General features: G+C 44.9%; 2 protein-coding genes across 7 annotated transcripts in view; one reads left to right on the top strand and one right to left on the bottom strand.

Moving 5' to 3' along the window:
• REEP1 (receptor accessory protein 1) overlaps nt 1-12,003 on the top strand; it is a 71,114-nt gene extending 59,111 nt beyond the window's left edge. For 4 of the 6 annotated variants that reach the window (XM_063337301.1, XM_063337302.1, XM_063337304.1 and 1 more), the window contains 2 exons: nt 5,758-5,897; nt 8,149-12,003. In XM_063337301.1, coding sequence (XP_063193371.1) covers nt 5,758-5,897; nt 8,149-8,220 — 212 coding nt within the window. In that variant the 3' untranslated portion in view covers nt 8,221-12,003. Of the gene's footprint in view, nt 1-1,658; nt 1,711-5,733; nt 5,898-8,148 lie in introns of those variants that run through there. The other 2 variants (XM_063337305.1, XM_063337306.1) reach the window with 2 other exon arrangements.
• Nucleotides 12,004-12,839: 836 nt separating this feature from the next.
• On the bottom strand, nt 12,840-14,726 carry MRPL35 (mitochondrial ribosomal protein L35). The gene is made up of 4 exons (XM_063337310.1): nt 14,463-14,726; nt 14,156-14,333; nt 13,432-13,576; nt 12,840-13,194 (listed from the first exon to the last, which is right to left on the bottom strand). The coding sequence occupies exons 1-4, from the start codon at nt 14,494-14,496 to the stop codon at nt 13,006-13,008; spliced, it is 546 nt and encodes a 181-aa protein (XP_063193380.1). The 5' UTR covers nt 14,497-14,726; the 3' UTR covers nt 12,840-13,005.
• Between the last annotated feature and the right edge of the window lie 82 nt (nt 14,727-14,808).

The raw sequence follows: 14,808 nt of genomic DNA on the forward strand, positions 1-14,808 counted from the left end.
TAAGAGCTCGTTTTCCCCTTCAGGAAGGACAGAGTGAAAATCTCCAGGAATGTCTGTCTGTCTTTTGGCAGTACATTGTAAATGCTTAAACGCTGGTCAGTATTAAACCAGCTTGCTTGGAACTGGCATTTAAGAAGTAACAAATATTATGGTCAGTGGTATTCTCTCAACTAACGTCTCTTAGGTGCTGTTGCAAAGACCTGTGGCATGCTTGAGAGGGAGGAACAATTTTAATCCTTGCAGAGAATAAATACATCTATAGCTGATATTGAAGAATCAGCTGTATATCAGGAGAACTGTTGTGGCTGCATGTATTTGAGGGGGCATTTAATACTAAAATGCTGGTCAGGAGCCTTAGGCAGTGTAAGAAATGTGCAAGGACATTAGTGATGAATGGGGATGTTTTTGGAGTGTGCACTATAGAGTTGTGCTCCATAGTGTTGACCGATACAGTAATGTATGCCTTAAAAACTACAGCTCGGCAGTGACTGTTCAGTCAGTCAGCCATCCACGAGGTGTTGCAGCATAAGGGCAGCCCTTGGAGTTTTTCCAATAAAATAATGTTGGATGGCTTCCTACATGTGATTGTCACCCTGAAGACAAGGTGGCAGATCACACACAACCAGCAGTACAGCACAGCAAGGACCTCAATGGGATATTCACTTAATTGCATTTTAAACAAATGACTTTATTGGTATATTAGATGTATCCAACCCCTTCTTTGTGGTATGCTACAAATTGCACATGAGATTATTACTGTGGAAAGTACTCTTAAAAAAACTAATTGACTTTGCGTCAAGGGGCTGTTCATACATCTCTGAACTAATTCATTTAAATGGTGTAGGTGGTTTCATTCTTGTCCTTAGCCAGTTTTGCTTCCAGCTCTTGTGCTGGGGAGGTTTGTTTTAACCTTTCTCTCATTGAACTTAAAGAACAAAGGACAACTTTCTGTTGCTCTAGGCATTTTGTTCCTTAAAACTTCCCTTCACTAAATGTTGAATCAAATTTTTACAGGGATTATTTACATCACTTTGCAACAGTACATCTGATTGGCAATTTGTGATTTTCTCCGAGTATTTAAAAATACTTCCATACTTATTTTGGTTATTTCAGGGAAGGAAAAATTTTCATAGAAAATCAATAGGTCCTTTAAGTACATTTGCATTTTACCAATAGAAAGTTAAAACATTCTTGTTTAGTAAACTCCAGTTGAACTACAGATAATATGAAAGCAAAGGTGAAGATTTTTGTGCTCTGACAATGTTCCTTTCCCCGCTACACCCAAATGTTTTCCCCTAACAGTTTATTCTTTCCTTTTCTCTATGTAAATATTATGGGACTCTGATGTAAGTGTTACCGATTGCATGAGTTTTCTTCTGAGGTGTTTGTAATAGACTAGCACTTAACAACTTAATCATTTGTGGGATGTGTTTTCATTAACGGATGACTTTGTTGATGTGATTAGACTTGTTTGCTTTGGTTGCACTTGACTTCAGCTTTGGAAAGGATGTCTGCCTCTGTTTTGTGGCTCCTGGGCGGTGTGCGCTGGTGGAGTTGGCTGCTCCTAACTTCTTAATTTGGCAATGAAAACTTTTGGGGAAGTACATGACTTGGGTCAATGTCTTTTGGAAATGATGGCAAATTTATCTTTGTTGCAGGGAAAAGAAGCTGATCGCCGTCATAAAATAAATATCTGTTCTCTTGCTCTTATTAAGTGGTGTGCAAACCTCTTTATATGAATTATTCCCTGGAAAGGCTTAGCTTTGGAGTGACTTTATCTCCCATTACAATAATACAATACCTTGCTCCTGGCTCGTGTAGTCTGTGACTGTGGTTTTCCCCATTGCTCCCGAGGAATTATAGTGATGTGAGGAAGAAGTATTGTGTCCAGCAAAATAATGGGGGGGTTCCAGCTTCTCTCAAAGGTATTGGGGTGCCTGATTCCCACTGTAACTGTATTTAAGTGTCCAAATTCTTCAGAGGATTTAGATCAAAGTAATTTTCTCATCTCTAATTAGAGTGGGCCAGGTCCTAACCTCTGTTGTACTCATGGAAATCCATAAAGAGTTACTCCAGATTTACACAGCAGTGTAGATCAGAGCCTGAGTCAAAGCAATTGCTGAAAAAAACAGCATGCTACTCGGTCTCATTTGTTGCTGTAGAAAGAGTTTTGCAAGTGAGATTTTTTTGGCCCTTGTAGAATCACAGAGATTAAAGGTAACAACAGTCTGGCCCTTCATTCCCTTGTCCGTGCTGGGTTGTTCCCTGTGGTGCATTTAATAACTTAGATCCCAACTCTGCAGAGCCCTCAGTTGTCTACTTTAACTTGGAGTATGCCTACCTTCAGTGCTTCTTACACAATCTGTTAGTTATATTGGTTCCCCTTGAAGGAATTAAGATAGGATGATAGGAACTGGAATTATGGGGTCCCTTTAGACTGTTTACAATCAGGTTGTGTCTTGCCTTAGTGAAGAGAGGACCGTAATCTGGTCTGGGTACTGAAAAGACATTTGCAAGAGGCAGCCAGCAGCTTTAGCCCTGGCACATCAGCCGACTTCCTGTTTCTGCAGCAATTCTGCCCCTCCACACAAAGGTGTGGAGCCATAAGTGTAACAGTTGGAGACACCCAAAACGCAGCCCACTCTGAGATGGGGAGTGAGAGTCTCCTGAAGACGAGAGACCCAGGAGAGACGCCTGGCATATGGTCTGTGCTTTTACACAGCCACCTCCTGCCTGTGACACAGTCCCTGGGGCTGTCAGCTGTTTCTCGGGAGCAGCACTGTACTGCTGGCTCTGCCACTTCGGGGACATCTGATAGTGGCCTGAGGCTCCACAGCCTCAGATCCTAATGACAGCTCTTAGAAACACACAGGAGATCACCCGAGGCCAAATGCTGTCCTTTAGAAGCTTGTGCCAACCCTGACAACATTTTGCTCCACAGTCTTAACCTTCTCAGAAACAAACCTTAGTATTCCAGAACCCATCCATTCACTTTAAGCCTCCATCTCCTTTCTTGCTAATTCATCATGTGTGTGCTTATTATTCTAGCTAATCCCCTGCATTACATTTTCTCCTGCAGAGGACTCTCTTGGTGTAGGAAAATTAGGTTTTTATCCTGTCATCACTCTATTCACAAAAAGTCGTCTTCAGAGTTGGCACTCATACAGCAGCAGCCCTTCAGAGATGAGTTGCCTCCAGTCCCACAACAGCTTCCACAACCATGGGACAAAGCCTAGCACCCTAGATCAATACAAAGTTGGGATTGCCTACAATATAGATGTCCTTCTTGAGGCAAGGTGAGCAGGGAATCCCTTCTCACTCTGGCTTTTTAAAAAAGGGCCTTGTGTACTCAAGATCTGCTCTTGTCAATGGTCAGAAACGCAGTGGAAAGGCCTGGGATAGACCCACTTCTTCCCTTTTCCATTTCAGGGAGGCTGAAGCAAAACTGGTTCCCATTTGGCTGGTTTTCAGTGCCTTGTTCACAATGAGATGAACCAGGGGAGAAGAAGACCTCAGCCAAACTTCTGGTAGACTTTACAGACCTCTCTGGTGCAGAGGTGAAAGCAGTATGTGCCAAGGTCTCCTCTTGATCTTCACGGAAGCAGCTCCAGGACATGGATGTGATGCTCCGGCTGATGGGGAGAGCAGACGAGCCTGATGGAGGCCGTGCCTGTTCTATGCCTGTCATGGAGCCAGGCAACATGCATGGCGGAGCTGCCTGGATGTCTTTTTCACCCAGCACGCAATTCAAGAGAGAGAATAATAATGGAGAAAGCAACGTACGCTGGAAAAACATGGGATTCACGGTAGCATTATCAGGGCTGACAGTTCCTTCTGTCTCCTTTTGCAGCGGCATGTCTGGCTGTAAGAGAAAGGGAGCAGGACAGATTTGCCTGATCGTATATGCTCTCAGTTTCAGCAGCCAGTGTCTCCGCACTCTGGTCACTGAATGCTCTAGTTCTGGTTCTCCAACATCCCTCCGTCCTGTCACCTTTGAAGTCCTCCTCTTTCTGGGGAAAGCTGTTGTCTCCTTGCAGCAGCACATGGCTGGGTGTGTGGTGTTGGGCCACTGTGCAAAGCTCAGTGAGGCAGCTTAAAGAAGTCCTGACCCACTTTGACTATCTGGAAATAAACTGCCTAAAGTCCACCCTGTAGTCCACATCAATGGGACCTCTGGGGAAGAGGGCAGGTGGGAACAGTGAGATGAATTGGTGTTGGGGCAGTACTTGGCCTCCAGACTGCAAATTTGGATATGCTTGGTTCAGGCTTTGCTGAACAAACAGCACTTAAAACAAACTTGACTCCATGTTTTGTTGGATTAGAGAGTTGGCAAGGACCAGCTTCTGCATCCAAGATGACCTAAGCTAAGCTCCTCATGGATAGCTCACTTCCCAAGTGGAAGAAAAAAATAGTAATTAAAATAAAATGTTCCTGTACCGATTTGGCATGTGGTCTAGAGAACATTTAATTCTCTGCACAGTGTAGTCTTAACGCTACAGTCATATATAGAAAAAAAAACCAATTCAGCATTATCCCAGGACTCTCTTCAATGCAACTATCAGCATTTTCAGTACAACTGGGAAAAAAGTCAGCTTCCAGCTCTTCCTGGAAACCTGCGATGGCGTCTTCCAGCCTGCCTATGCAAATGGTGATAAAGGGGTAGAAACACAGGGTCAGTGGCCAGAGGTGGTGTGCACCGCTCTCTTGAGCAGCAGCCGCATCCTGTGGGCTGAACGCGGGGACTGAAAGTGTTTAGCTGCTGACTTGAATTTGGCACAGGAGGGAGCTCCAGTGACCTGCATGTGATTTGTGGTGTTGCTGTGGTCAAATTGCTTCCCCTTTGTCTCTCTGTTACCCAACTATAAGAGCTGTTGGAGAATTCAGTTCTTTTGTGCTTTACAGATCTAAATAGATTAGTAAGCACTAGACTTTTAAGAATCCTCTTTTAGTCTTTGGGTTTTAGTCTTTGGTCCAGCAGAGACTTACAGTCAGGCTGAGACAAGAAGCACAGAGCATTATTTCTATGTATGTTTATACAAGAGTCTAAGTATAGAGTCAATAAGTGTGGTCAATGCCATCTCAACAGCAAACACTTCCACTCCTGACATGTTTCAGAATGAAAAAAAGCCTATCAGTCAAACAAAGAAAGCTCCAGCCCTGCTGATAAGAAACTAACCGTGGAGATGCAGAAAGCTTGGTCATGCTGGATGTCCTCTTCTGTACTTCTTGCTTTGAACTGTCCATTAAAAATACCATCTTGCTCCCCTGTCTGGATTTAAGACAGCAAATGGACTGGGTTGTGCAACATGACCAGTCCCACAAAGATCTTGCCATAAGTTACAAGAATAAGAACCACCGAGCAGGCATTAGTGGTCTGTTGTCGTAGGGCTTCTGGAAGCAGTAGATTCGGGAACTATGGGTGGAATCAGCAATTCAAGAAATCAGCTATTTTATTTATCCCTGAACCAAACAAAAAAATCTCTTTCTAGAGTCAACCTCCAGAACATCAGAAGCTGTGAATTTAGTCTCAATTCGATGTAAAATAATACAAATAGACCTTATAATGGCTTCATAAACAAGGGCCTTTTGATTTCTAACCCCACAGCTGCTATTACTAGAGTGTGATGTGTGAACCTTCTGTCTATTAATCCCTGGAAGATGCATGGCTTTGCAGTGAGGGGGTGTGTGAATCAAACTGTCGCTGATTTCCTCATCCTTTGTCTTCACGTTTAGACTGTAAATGGCCATGTTAAATAGGTGTGGACAATAAGTATGAAAAGCCACCTGAGACAAACTGTGGAACAAAAGGCTCTGTGTTCTCAGATGATGAAGAGAACGATTCATTGGATTGTACATCCATGAACAAAAGGCCCAAAAAGAAGGATCAACCCCTTGAGGTACTTCAATATTGTCAAGGCTCCTCCTGTGACATTCCTTGAATGCACGTTTCTCTCTGGTCTAAAAACACTGAGTCCAAACAATACATTTCTGGTCTTTCAGGGGTGGGTCTTGCCATGGATTCACTCACTTTTCTGCATGTGTGGATTTCCTGAAAGAAGTCAGAATTAGTGCCAGTGGAGGTAATAGTTATATGAAGCTTCAGAGTCGGATCTGAATTGCAAAATTTGGATCTCGCTCTAAACCATGTGCTAATGTGGAGATATTTGGGTGAGAGGATTTGGATATCAATTGATAGTTGATTTTTCGTGTCTGTAGAGTAAAATATATTCTTCCCCTCAAGGCTGGATAGTTAGCGGTGAGAACAGCCAGCACCCACAGGCAGAACGCTCGCAGTTCAGAACCCAGTCCCTGTCGCTTGAGTTCACACCTAGCCAAACCCCACTGAAACCAGCAGGAGTTCTTCCTTCATGACTTTGACAGGTTTTTGAATCAGGCACTGTATTAACAAATATGCTTTAAGTTGCTTCATGGAAACAAATGAGCTAAAGGAGATGCAGATCTCATTCTGTGGTTTGACAAAAGCAATTTTAGCAACATTTTGATGTGGAGGAAATAAAACCTCCATGGGAGATGCTGTAGACAGGCTCCTTCCAGATCTGGGCAGGGAGGATGGAGCCAGCTGCTCTCAGATCCGAGCTGGGAGATCTCCACCATGGGGAAGCTGGGTTTGTTCCCCCATCGCCTTGGCTCAGAGTGAGGGAACTGGAGCAGTGTGGTTTGGTAAGCAGTTGTGTGACCTTGTGGTGGCTCATCCTACCTCTGGGGGGAATCTCACCAAAAGCTGGGCTGCTCTGGTCTTACTGTGGAAAGGTACAGCCTCTGTAGCTACTCTCAGAGCCGCCAAGTGGCCTCCTGGAGGAGGCAGAGCTATTCATTCCTGATTTAAGAGTCTTTACTGTGCAGTTAACGGCTGCTTTGCTTTAAAAGCTGGCTGGCTCCCAAGGAGCAGCCTTCTCCCAGGCTGCAGCAGATACTGCTGTAGTTGTCAGCCTGTGTCCCTAATCTCCTCCTTTACAGATAGTGACTCAGAGACAGCAGCTATGGAGTCTGGGGTGGTGTGGGATCCCTGCTTGCCATACACAGCAGCTTTCTTCCTCAGCTTTTCTACTCCAGATGTGCCTTTCTGGACACAGCTGTCCCATCCAGCTGTGTTGTGCTTTTAGGGACTCACTGTGGGGACTTGGGGTAAAATTTCAGGCTTGGAAGATGGGGTGGGGTGTTGGATTAATCCCATCTCTGAGAAAAACTACCTTGGTTTATGGGCAAGCTGGAAGAGATGGAGATTTTAGATGGAGTCTAAACAAAACCTCACTGCACTGCAGTTCCTTATCTATATGAACGTTTATACCTTGCTGCATCACAAGAATGTGGAAATACAAGATGATCTTGGGTTGGAAAGTCCTATAAAATAGAAATGACAAAGTCCTCATTTATGAATGGTAGGACCCTGTCATAGTCTTACAGGTAAATAGGTTGATTCTGTTAAAGAAAATAAAGCTTTGGATATTTAGGTAAATGGGTAGAAGAGCTTCCCAGGCCTTGCAGTGCTACTTGCACAGCATACATGATGCTATGACAGGCCTCTGCACTGAGAATCTGTGCTCCTCCACAACATCTGGTAACCATTTATTTTTCTGAAGTTCGCAAGACACAATGCCGTGCCAAAGCTCTTCTGAGAGAAGTACGCACTGCAGATTGGGGTGGGTTTTTTGTTTGTTTGCTAGTCTAACTAATTTCTGTCTCAGCTGGGGAACGGGGTTAATGACAGTAAACCAGTTTCATGGAGCTGGTTTGGCTCCTCCTGGGCGTTCAGGGCTCCTTTTTAAAGCTCTCTGCATCAGCTGACTGCAAGGCAGAATGGCAATAGTTGGCTTCTAAAATAATTTCAATGGATTGTGTCTGGCCTGTCTCCCAAGCGAAGGGCTGATCTTTTAAAAGGGCTTTAACCAAGCGCCAGGTGGGAAGGTGTTGGTGTAACCTGGGTAAAGGACCACAACAGGTTTCTTAAAGGAGTTAGTCTTCAGCGGGTCATTCATCAACGATCTTCAGGGCCAAGATCTTCCTCTCCATTACTTTGTGTCTGGAACAGGATCATTGCCACAGAGGTGCCAGAAAGATGGGTGAGTTTTAAGGAAAGAAAAAACCTTTCCTGTTATGCCACTGAAGTTTTCTCATGCTTTTCTGCAGGCACCGCCTAGGACCCTTAGACCTCGCTTCAGGAAGAAAAGTACCTCGTCCTCTGCCACTGAAACAATGTGAGTGCAATGAGCCAATAGCACCAAGATCCACAGAATGTCTCTCTTCTGCCTTAAAGAGCTACTCGTTGATAATGTAGGAAACAGCAGTGGGATGGATGTGCTTTGATGTACAGCGTTGTAGACACGGCCTTTCTCTCTCCTCTCTCTGTATCCTTCTGTTACACGCTTCTCGCGTTTGTCCGTGACGTGGGTAGGACAGTCCAGCAGACACCTGCAGGTTAAGAGTCCTTGTTTCGTTTGCAGAGTGTGCACCCACTCTCGCTAATCCTGTGAGGTTGTACATTTACAATTCTCATTTGTGTCTGCATAGCTCTAGCTCTGTGAATGCACAACGGAAACAAAAATAATCAGTTACTCATGATGATACATTGACAGTGGTTTTATTTATGGCTTTATCATTAATGAAGTGGATTTGCAGAAGCCATGGATTTCTCTTTCCTCCCTTCCTCCTCAAGACTGTGAATGATATAACAAATGCCAATGTACTTTGACTGTACAAAATGTCTAAGATTCATTAGTGAAAGCTGAGCTGCAACTCTGTTTCTCTTTCTGCAAGTACATCACCTGTATTCTGAGAAAACCATTGTGCTAAAAACCATAGAGACAGAACCACTTACAGAGGACGAGGAAGAGATGTGCAAGAGAAAATAAATGGTTTCAATGATGTAATGAAGGAGGAGTCTTAATTTTGATCAGCCTGAGCCAGGAGAGTATTGTGTGGAAAATGATGGCGGCTAGAAGAGCTAGATCGCATCGCTTGTGGCAAATGTTCTGCTGCCAGTTTTAAAATGTGAGCAAGCCAGGCTTGTCCCAGCTGCAGCGACAGAAGTTAGAATCGCTTTAGTGATGCACTTCCAGGGGAAAACGCAGCTTTCTCCCCTGCCTGCAGCAGCGTCAGTCCCAGCGCTCTGCTCTCCTGGAGAGGTGCTGCTGTTTTACTTGCACGAGCAGGGCAGGGCGCTGGGTCTGAGCTGCTTTTTGAAGCCTGGAGTTTCGCCTGTAGCATGGAGTTTGGTTAGAACCACAAGAACCAGATGGAGTGGTGTGTTTGTATCCATATATAAACGAGAAATATAAAAGAAGAGGAAGACATGGTAGGGTTTGTGTATTTGTGCTTCGAGTTGGTGTCTCTTGTAAGTGTTGAGCATGTGAGATTCACACATAAGTTAACTACGTGTCCCTTTGTGTTTGCTCTTGGACCTGTCACATAGACTAGAAAAACATTTAGCATTACGTAGAACGTGCCGCCACTAATGGATCAGTACACGGGCTTGATGATGAACAGTATTGTTAATCTAGTTCAGGTGCAGCAGCCCCGGATGCCAACAGCCGGCTGGAGCGTATCAGGCTCAGAGATAAATCTGAAGTGGCCTTTGAAACCTTTTCTCTGCCGGGTATGCACCGATACCCCAGCTGTCCCTGTCTGATGGATCCCTGAGGTTTCCCCCAGAGCTTCCTACGTATGTGGGGAAGAGAGAAATAAATTATGTGCACGCACAAATGTTTATCTGACCTGGTTAGGAAGCAGGTATTTCCTGTGTCTGCCACAATATTTGGCTTCATCACCTGAGAATTTTATTTCCTTTACATGTGCTAATATTCAATCATATTTTGCAATGGGTAAGAAGGAAAAAAATCTTCAGAAAGTAAATTGAAAAAAAAAACCCAACAAACCTGTCTAAATAGCAGTTACAGAAGAGTCAGTCCTTGGAAAATACTCAGCAAAAGCTTTGAGGAGCTAAGCTTGTGTGTTTTATTTTTAAGCAGCTTTAGAGTTGATTTGATTTCTTTTGGCAAACATTAAAAAGAAATAGAAAAACTGCCTGCAGTGTTAGCAGAAAATAAAATCCTGTTGCAAGCAAGCTACGTTTCCCTGCTATGCAATGGGCTGCCATAAGATAAAAAAGCTGACAAGTTTGCACTCAATTATGCCAAAAACCCCAACAACATAGAGCTACGTAACAGCTGACATTCTATTCTCTGACACGCTGTATTAACATTGATTCTCACTAAAATTATTAAATGTGCGTCTAATCTGCTGTTTTACTGTAAACTTGACTGTTTAGCATTTCTGAAGTGCTGAGGTGAAATTGTTGACAAGGGAGTTGCCTTATATCTCTCAAAACATTCACTGTATAAATGAGAAAAATAAACCTTTTCATATCTCTGGCAAAAATGTATTAATTTATCAACCGAGCTGTATATTTGTGTATAGATAGACGAGAAATGTGAATGCCTCACCACGTACACTTGGTGCCGTAGTGTTCTGTATGCAGAAGAGAACGGTCGTTTGCTTTTGATTCCTCATCTTCCACACACGGGTTGTTTGCAGGTGTTGCCCCAAGTCTGCCATGTCACTCTCTGGCTACTCAAACACTAGACATGTCAAGGCTTTTGTTCCAGTTTTTCTCTTGAGCCTCGGCTAAGGAACAAGCCCGACCAAGCGACTTCGTTGCCTTCCTGCGCTGATGCCGACCCCTCCTGGCAAAGGAGCGTTTGCAGGGCTTGAGCAAAGGGAGGTGGCCTGGATGGACGGTGGCTTCTTGTGTTGACGGGGAGCGGTTCTCCGGTGTAAGCCATCTCACCGCTTGCACGTCGCTCCTCCTCAACGCAAGGCATCTTTCAGCTGGTGGTTTAAAATAGCAGATGTGGCTTAAGTAAGAAAAGCCCGGTTTTGGGGCCTTTCAGGCAGCTGGCCTCTACGGTCAGTTGTCTGGGGCTAGCAGGCACCTCCCGACTTCTCAGAGACGGCCTGGAGAGCGTAAGCCTGCAAGAGCAGGCCAGCCCTAGGAAATACAGCCTTTAGCCAGCACGTGCAGTTTTGAGCATTATTTTTGCAATATTGAGGCTGAGGGAAACTGCATCTGAAGATGGTCCATGGAAAATGGGCCTGTGAATTACTTCACAAATTTACCATAAATTCACTGCAATTATGAGGGGAATGAGCTCAGAGCAGCTCAGCGCAGTCCTCCACGCCTCCTCTCCTGTCGTAGGGGCCAGCGTCAGCGCAGTTACAGCAGTTGCCAACTGCTGAATCAGGATCACATCAAATATAGGCAAGACAGAATTCATGTGTATCACCATCCCCTTGGAATTAATCCCACGCTAATTTAAATTGTGCAAGTGCAAACCCAGCACAGAAGGAAAAGAGAATGTGGTTATTTATCCCTAACGAGAAGGAGAAAGCCGCTTGGAGAGATGCGATGTTCCCTAGCCTCACGTAAACAACCCGCTGCCTCTGACTGCTCCCTGAAGTGTTCTCACGTCGTGATGAAACCCTCGTACTTGTGACCCAATGCTCCTTAATCACAGTCTCCTTTTTGCTGTTTGTTTCATTTTGCATCTAGCACCGTATTTGAAATAGCAGAGAACACTACGTTGGGATTTGCGTTTAGACGAACTATTTGAGGATCATAATTGTGCACTTCATGTGATTTCTTTCCTGTGGTTGGTAGAAAAGATCCGTGATGAAATGGTACACTTAAGGCCTCGCAAGGGTGGCCATTACAACAGTATTCCAAAGGTTGATGTTTTGCTGGTTTTGTTATACTGCTTGATATACATCTTGAATAAAGTCTTAAACTTTTCTTTAAAAAAAAAGAAAACAAAAAAAGAAAACATCATGTATCTGGCAGGCCAGAATAATTACTTTGATCGCTGTATTATTTTTATCTCAATTCTGGCTGACTGTATATAGATGTATTCACTAAGTGCTGCATGTCCTTCGGAACTTCTTTCTGTATTATGAACTGGAAAAAAAAAATACAGCTACTAAACACTCTGAGTAACCGGTGAATTCATTGTACAGCAAACCATCTCCTGCTCTACAGGTGGCTCTGGAGCTCATAACTCTCTGCTTAATAATGGGTTAATTATTAGTGAATGTTACGAAGCTACTGCTGGCAGCAATTCCCCTTCGTACACTTGCTGGAGTATCAGCTCTGTGGAGAACACCTCTGATCTACCCCTTAGCGAAACCCGAGACTGCTTGCACTGTGCACTCCAAAAGGACCCTGTAATAAATCCTTGCGTGTGTTCCACATGTATGTGTGCGTGGAAATATGCAGCGTGAGGTATAACTAGGCTTAAAGAAAGAATAAACAAGCAAATACCCAGAACTGACTGCTTGAGGATGCAGTGTAGGACCAAAGAATATACTCTACTACTCAATAACCAACACAGGATACAAAATGGGAGTCTTGTAATGGAACTTGGTGGCCAATTCAATTTTAAATTAGTTATAAAGCTGCATGTAGCCATGAAACACCATGGGGTTTTTGTGCTTTCTAGCATGGAGACAAGGCAAGTTTATGTGGTACCGTGGCAGGCAACAATACTGAAACAGGCCCTGCTCTCCCTTCTCCCCTTGCCAAAGGAAGACTCCATTCAATGAGCTACCAATAAGTATGGATACAGCAAAATATATCCTGGGGTTACTTAAACATGTTTCTTTTAACAATTTTAAGATTAAATATGTGGAATTATTCGCTTTTAGTGATGTTTAAACTGTATTCATCCATGTACATACGTTATACACAATCATGGGAAAACAACAGACATCAGAACGTGTAGGTGACCAGCTTGTCCTCTCTTAAGTAAAATACATACTGCAGCTCAAAATAATCTTGAATATTCCTTTATTTGTAGCATTGATACCCATAATTCTGATCAGATGGTATGCATATGTTTATTTAGAAAAGTAACAGGTATTACAGATTTATGTCCTAAAATTAAAACCGTACCACCACCTCTTGTCTGAAGAGATGCCAAAATGAAACTCAGATTTCTACACGCGAAGATTCATGCGATCGTGGTACTTCTGGTAGGGATCATCAACATACCAATTTCTTCTTTTCCAGAAAGAAGTGGTCATTTTGTCAAGGAGTTTACATTGCGTTCTAGTGCACAACACCAGCTCTCTCAAACGCTTCCTCTGGGCAGCTGACTTCTTCCACAGCTTCTTCTTATAACCAGCCTGTCAGAAGAAAAGACACAAAAGACTTTTAAGCGGGTCGCTGCAAATACACATATGTAGCAATACTGATAAGCAAACCAGGGCGAATCCCCCACTTTCAGGAAGATTGGAGTCTCTCTACAGAGCTTTTTTTTTTTTTTCCTTTAGCTTCCATACTAGCTGCTGCCCTCTAACGGAAGGAAAACACTTAGCCCACTGACTGTACAGAACAAGCTTTCATTACCAAAAAGGTCTTACCTTTCTCCTAACCCAAAGGCCATTGTGCAGCCTGAGAAACCTATCAATGACAGCTTTCACCGTTTTCCTCTTTCCATTCCGTAAGCTGTAGTAAGTGAGTGTTCTCGCTGGTTGCTGAAGCAGGCTTGGAAGCAGAGATGTGACACTAAAAAAAACCAACAACAAAACATCCCCAAAACAAGGGAAAAAAATAGAAGAGGAATGAAACATCTTTTTCTAAAAGTAATCACTGGATTTTCTACATAATGAGAAATCAGAATTGGCTGTGAGTTGTCTGAAGAAGATTAGGAAAAACTCAAAACATTACAGCACGCTATTTAATGAGTGTGCATGTATGAACACTAACTGTGCTGCTGAACTCTCACTGACATTTATCTGGGAGTTATTGTTCCATACAGAACAGCTTTTTCATCTACTAAAAGCGGTTAAACGCTAAGAACAAACGCTCATCTGTCACTGGCATTCAGAAATTACTTTTAGAACATTAACGTAATCAAGACAGTGCTGACCATAACAAGCCTCTCTGTAATGCCTACACCTGCAAAGTATATTCTGCTTTACATCGTGCTTCAAGCATTATGCTTAAACAGAATTGGGGGACTTAAGGCTAAAAGAGAGACCCGTTTGTTAGAGTAAGGAGCAGCCCAAGAAATTTCTCAGGCAGAGAGGTTCGTACAAACCTCCTTTCAAGCTTTCTTTCCGGACAGACCCGCGCACACTGTACCTGCTGAGGACCGAGGAGCTGCCTGCCCCGGGCTGGTTCCCCCAGAGCAGCCGCGATCTCCACAGCGGGGCCGGAGCCGATGCCCGCACCTCCCTAACGTGCCGGGCGGAGAGGCCGGAAAGAGCCCGCCCCGCGCCGGGGCAGCGGGCGGCCCAGCAAGCCCAGCGCCCCAGGAACCCTGCGGAGAGCCAGACCCTCAGGAGACGCCCCGCCATATACCGCCCCGCGCCGCCATTTCACAGGCGGCGCCCTCGCCCCCCGCCCAACATGGCCGCCCACCTCCCCTCAGCGGCCGCGCGCCACCGACCCGCCACGGCCCCACGAGCCGCCGCCGCCGCCATGTCCCAGCGCCTCACGGCTACGGCGGCCGGCGAAGGTCACGCTGCGCCGGGGGCGGGGCGGCGTCGTGCCCCGCCTTGCAGAGCTCTGCCGGGAGCAGCCTCAGACTACAGTGTCCTCCCTGCAAGGGACACAACAACCCAAACCCGCTTCACCCCTCCCCGCTACAGGACCACCGATGACCGGGGAAAACGGCTGCCCGCCCACGGGGGGTGCCCCGGGACTCCGCTCCCGCGCATGCGCCACGGGGGCCGCCCCGCTTCATTTGCATACGGCCCACTAGCTCCCCTCTGATTGGACGCGCTGCCCGCCGC

Source organism: Chroicocephalus ridibundus, chromosome 5 (genome assembly GCF_963924245.1).
Source record: "Chroicocephalus ridibundus chromosome 5, bChrRid1.1, whole genome shotgun sequence".
Classification (NCBI taxonomy): domain Eukaryota; kingdom Metazoa; phylum Chordata; class Aves; order Charadriiformes; family Laridae; genus Chroicocephalus; species Chroicocephalus ridibundus.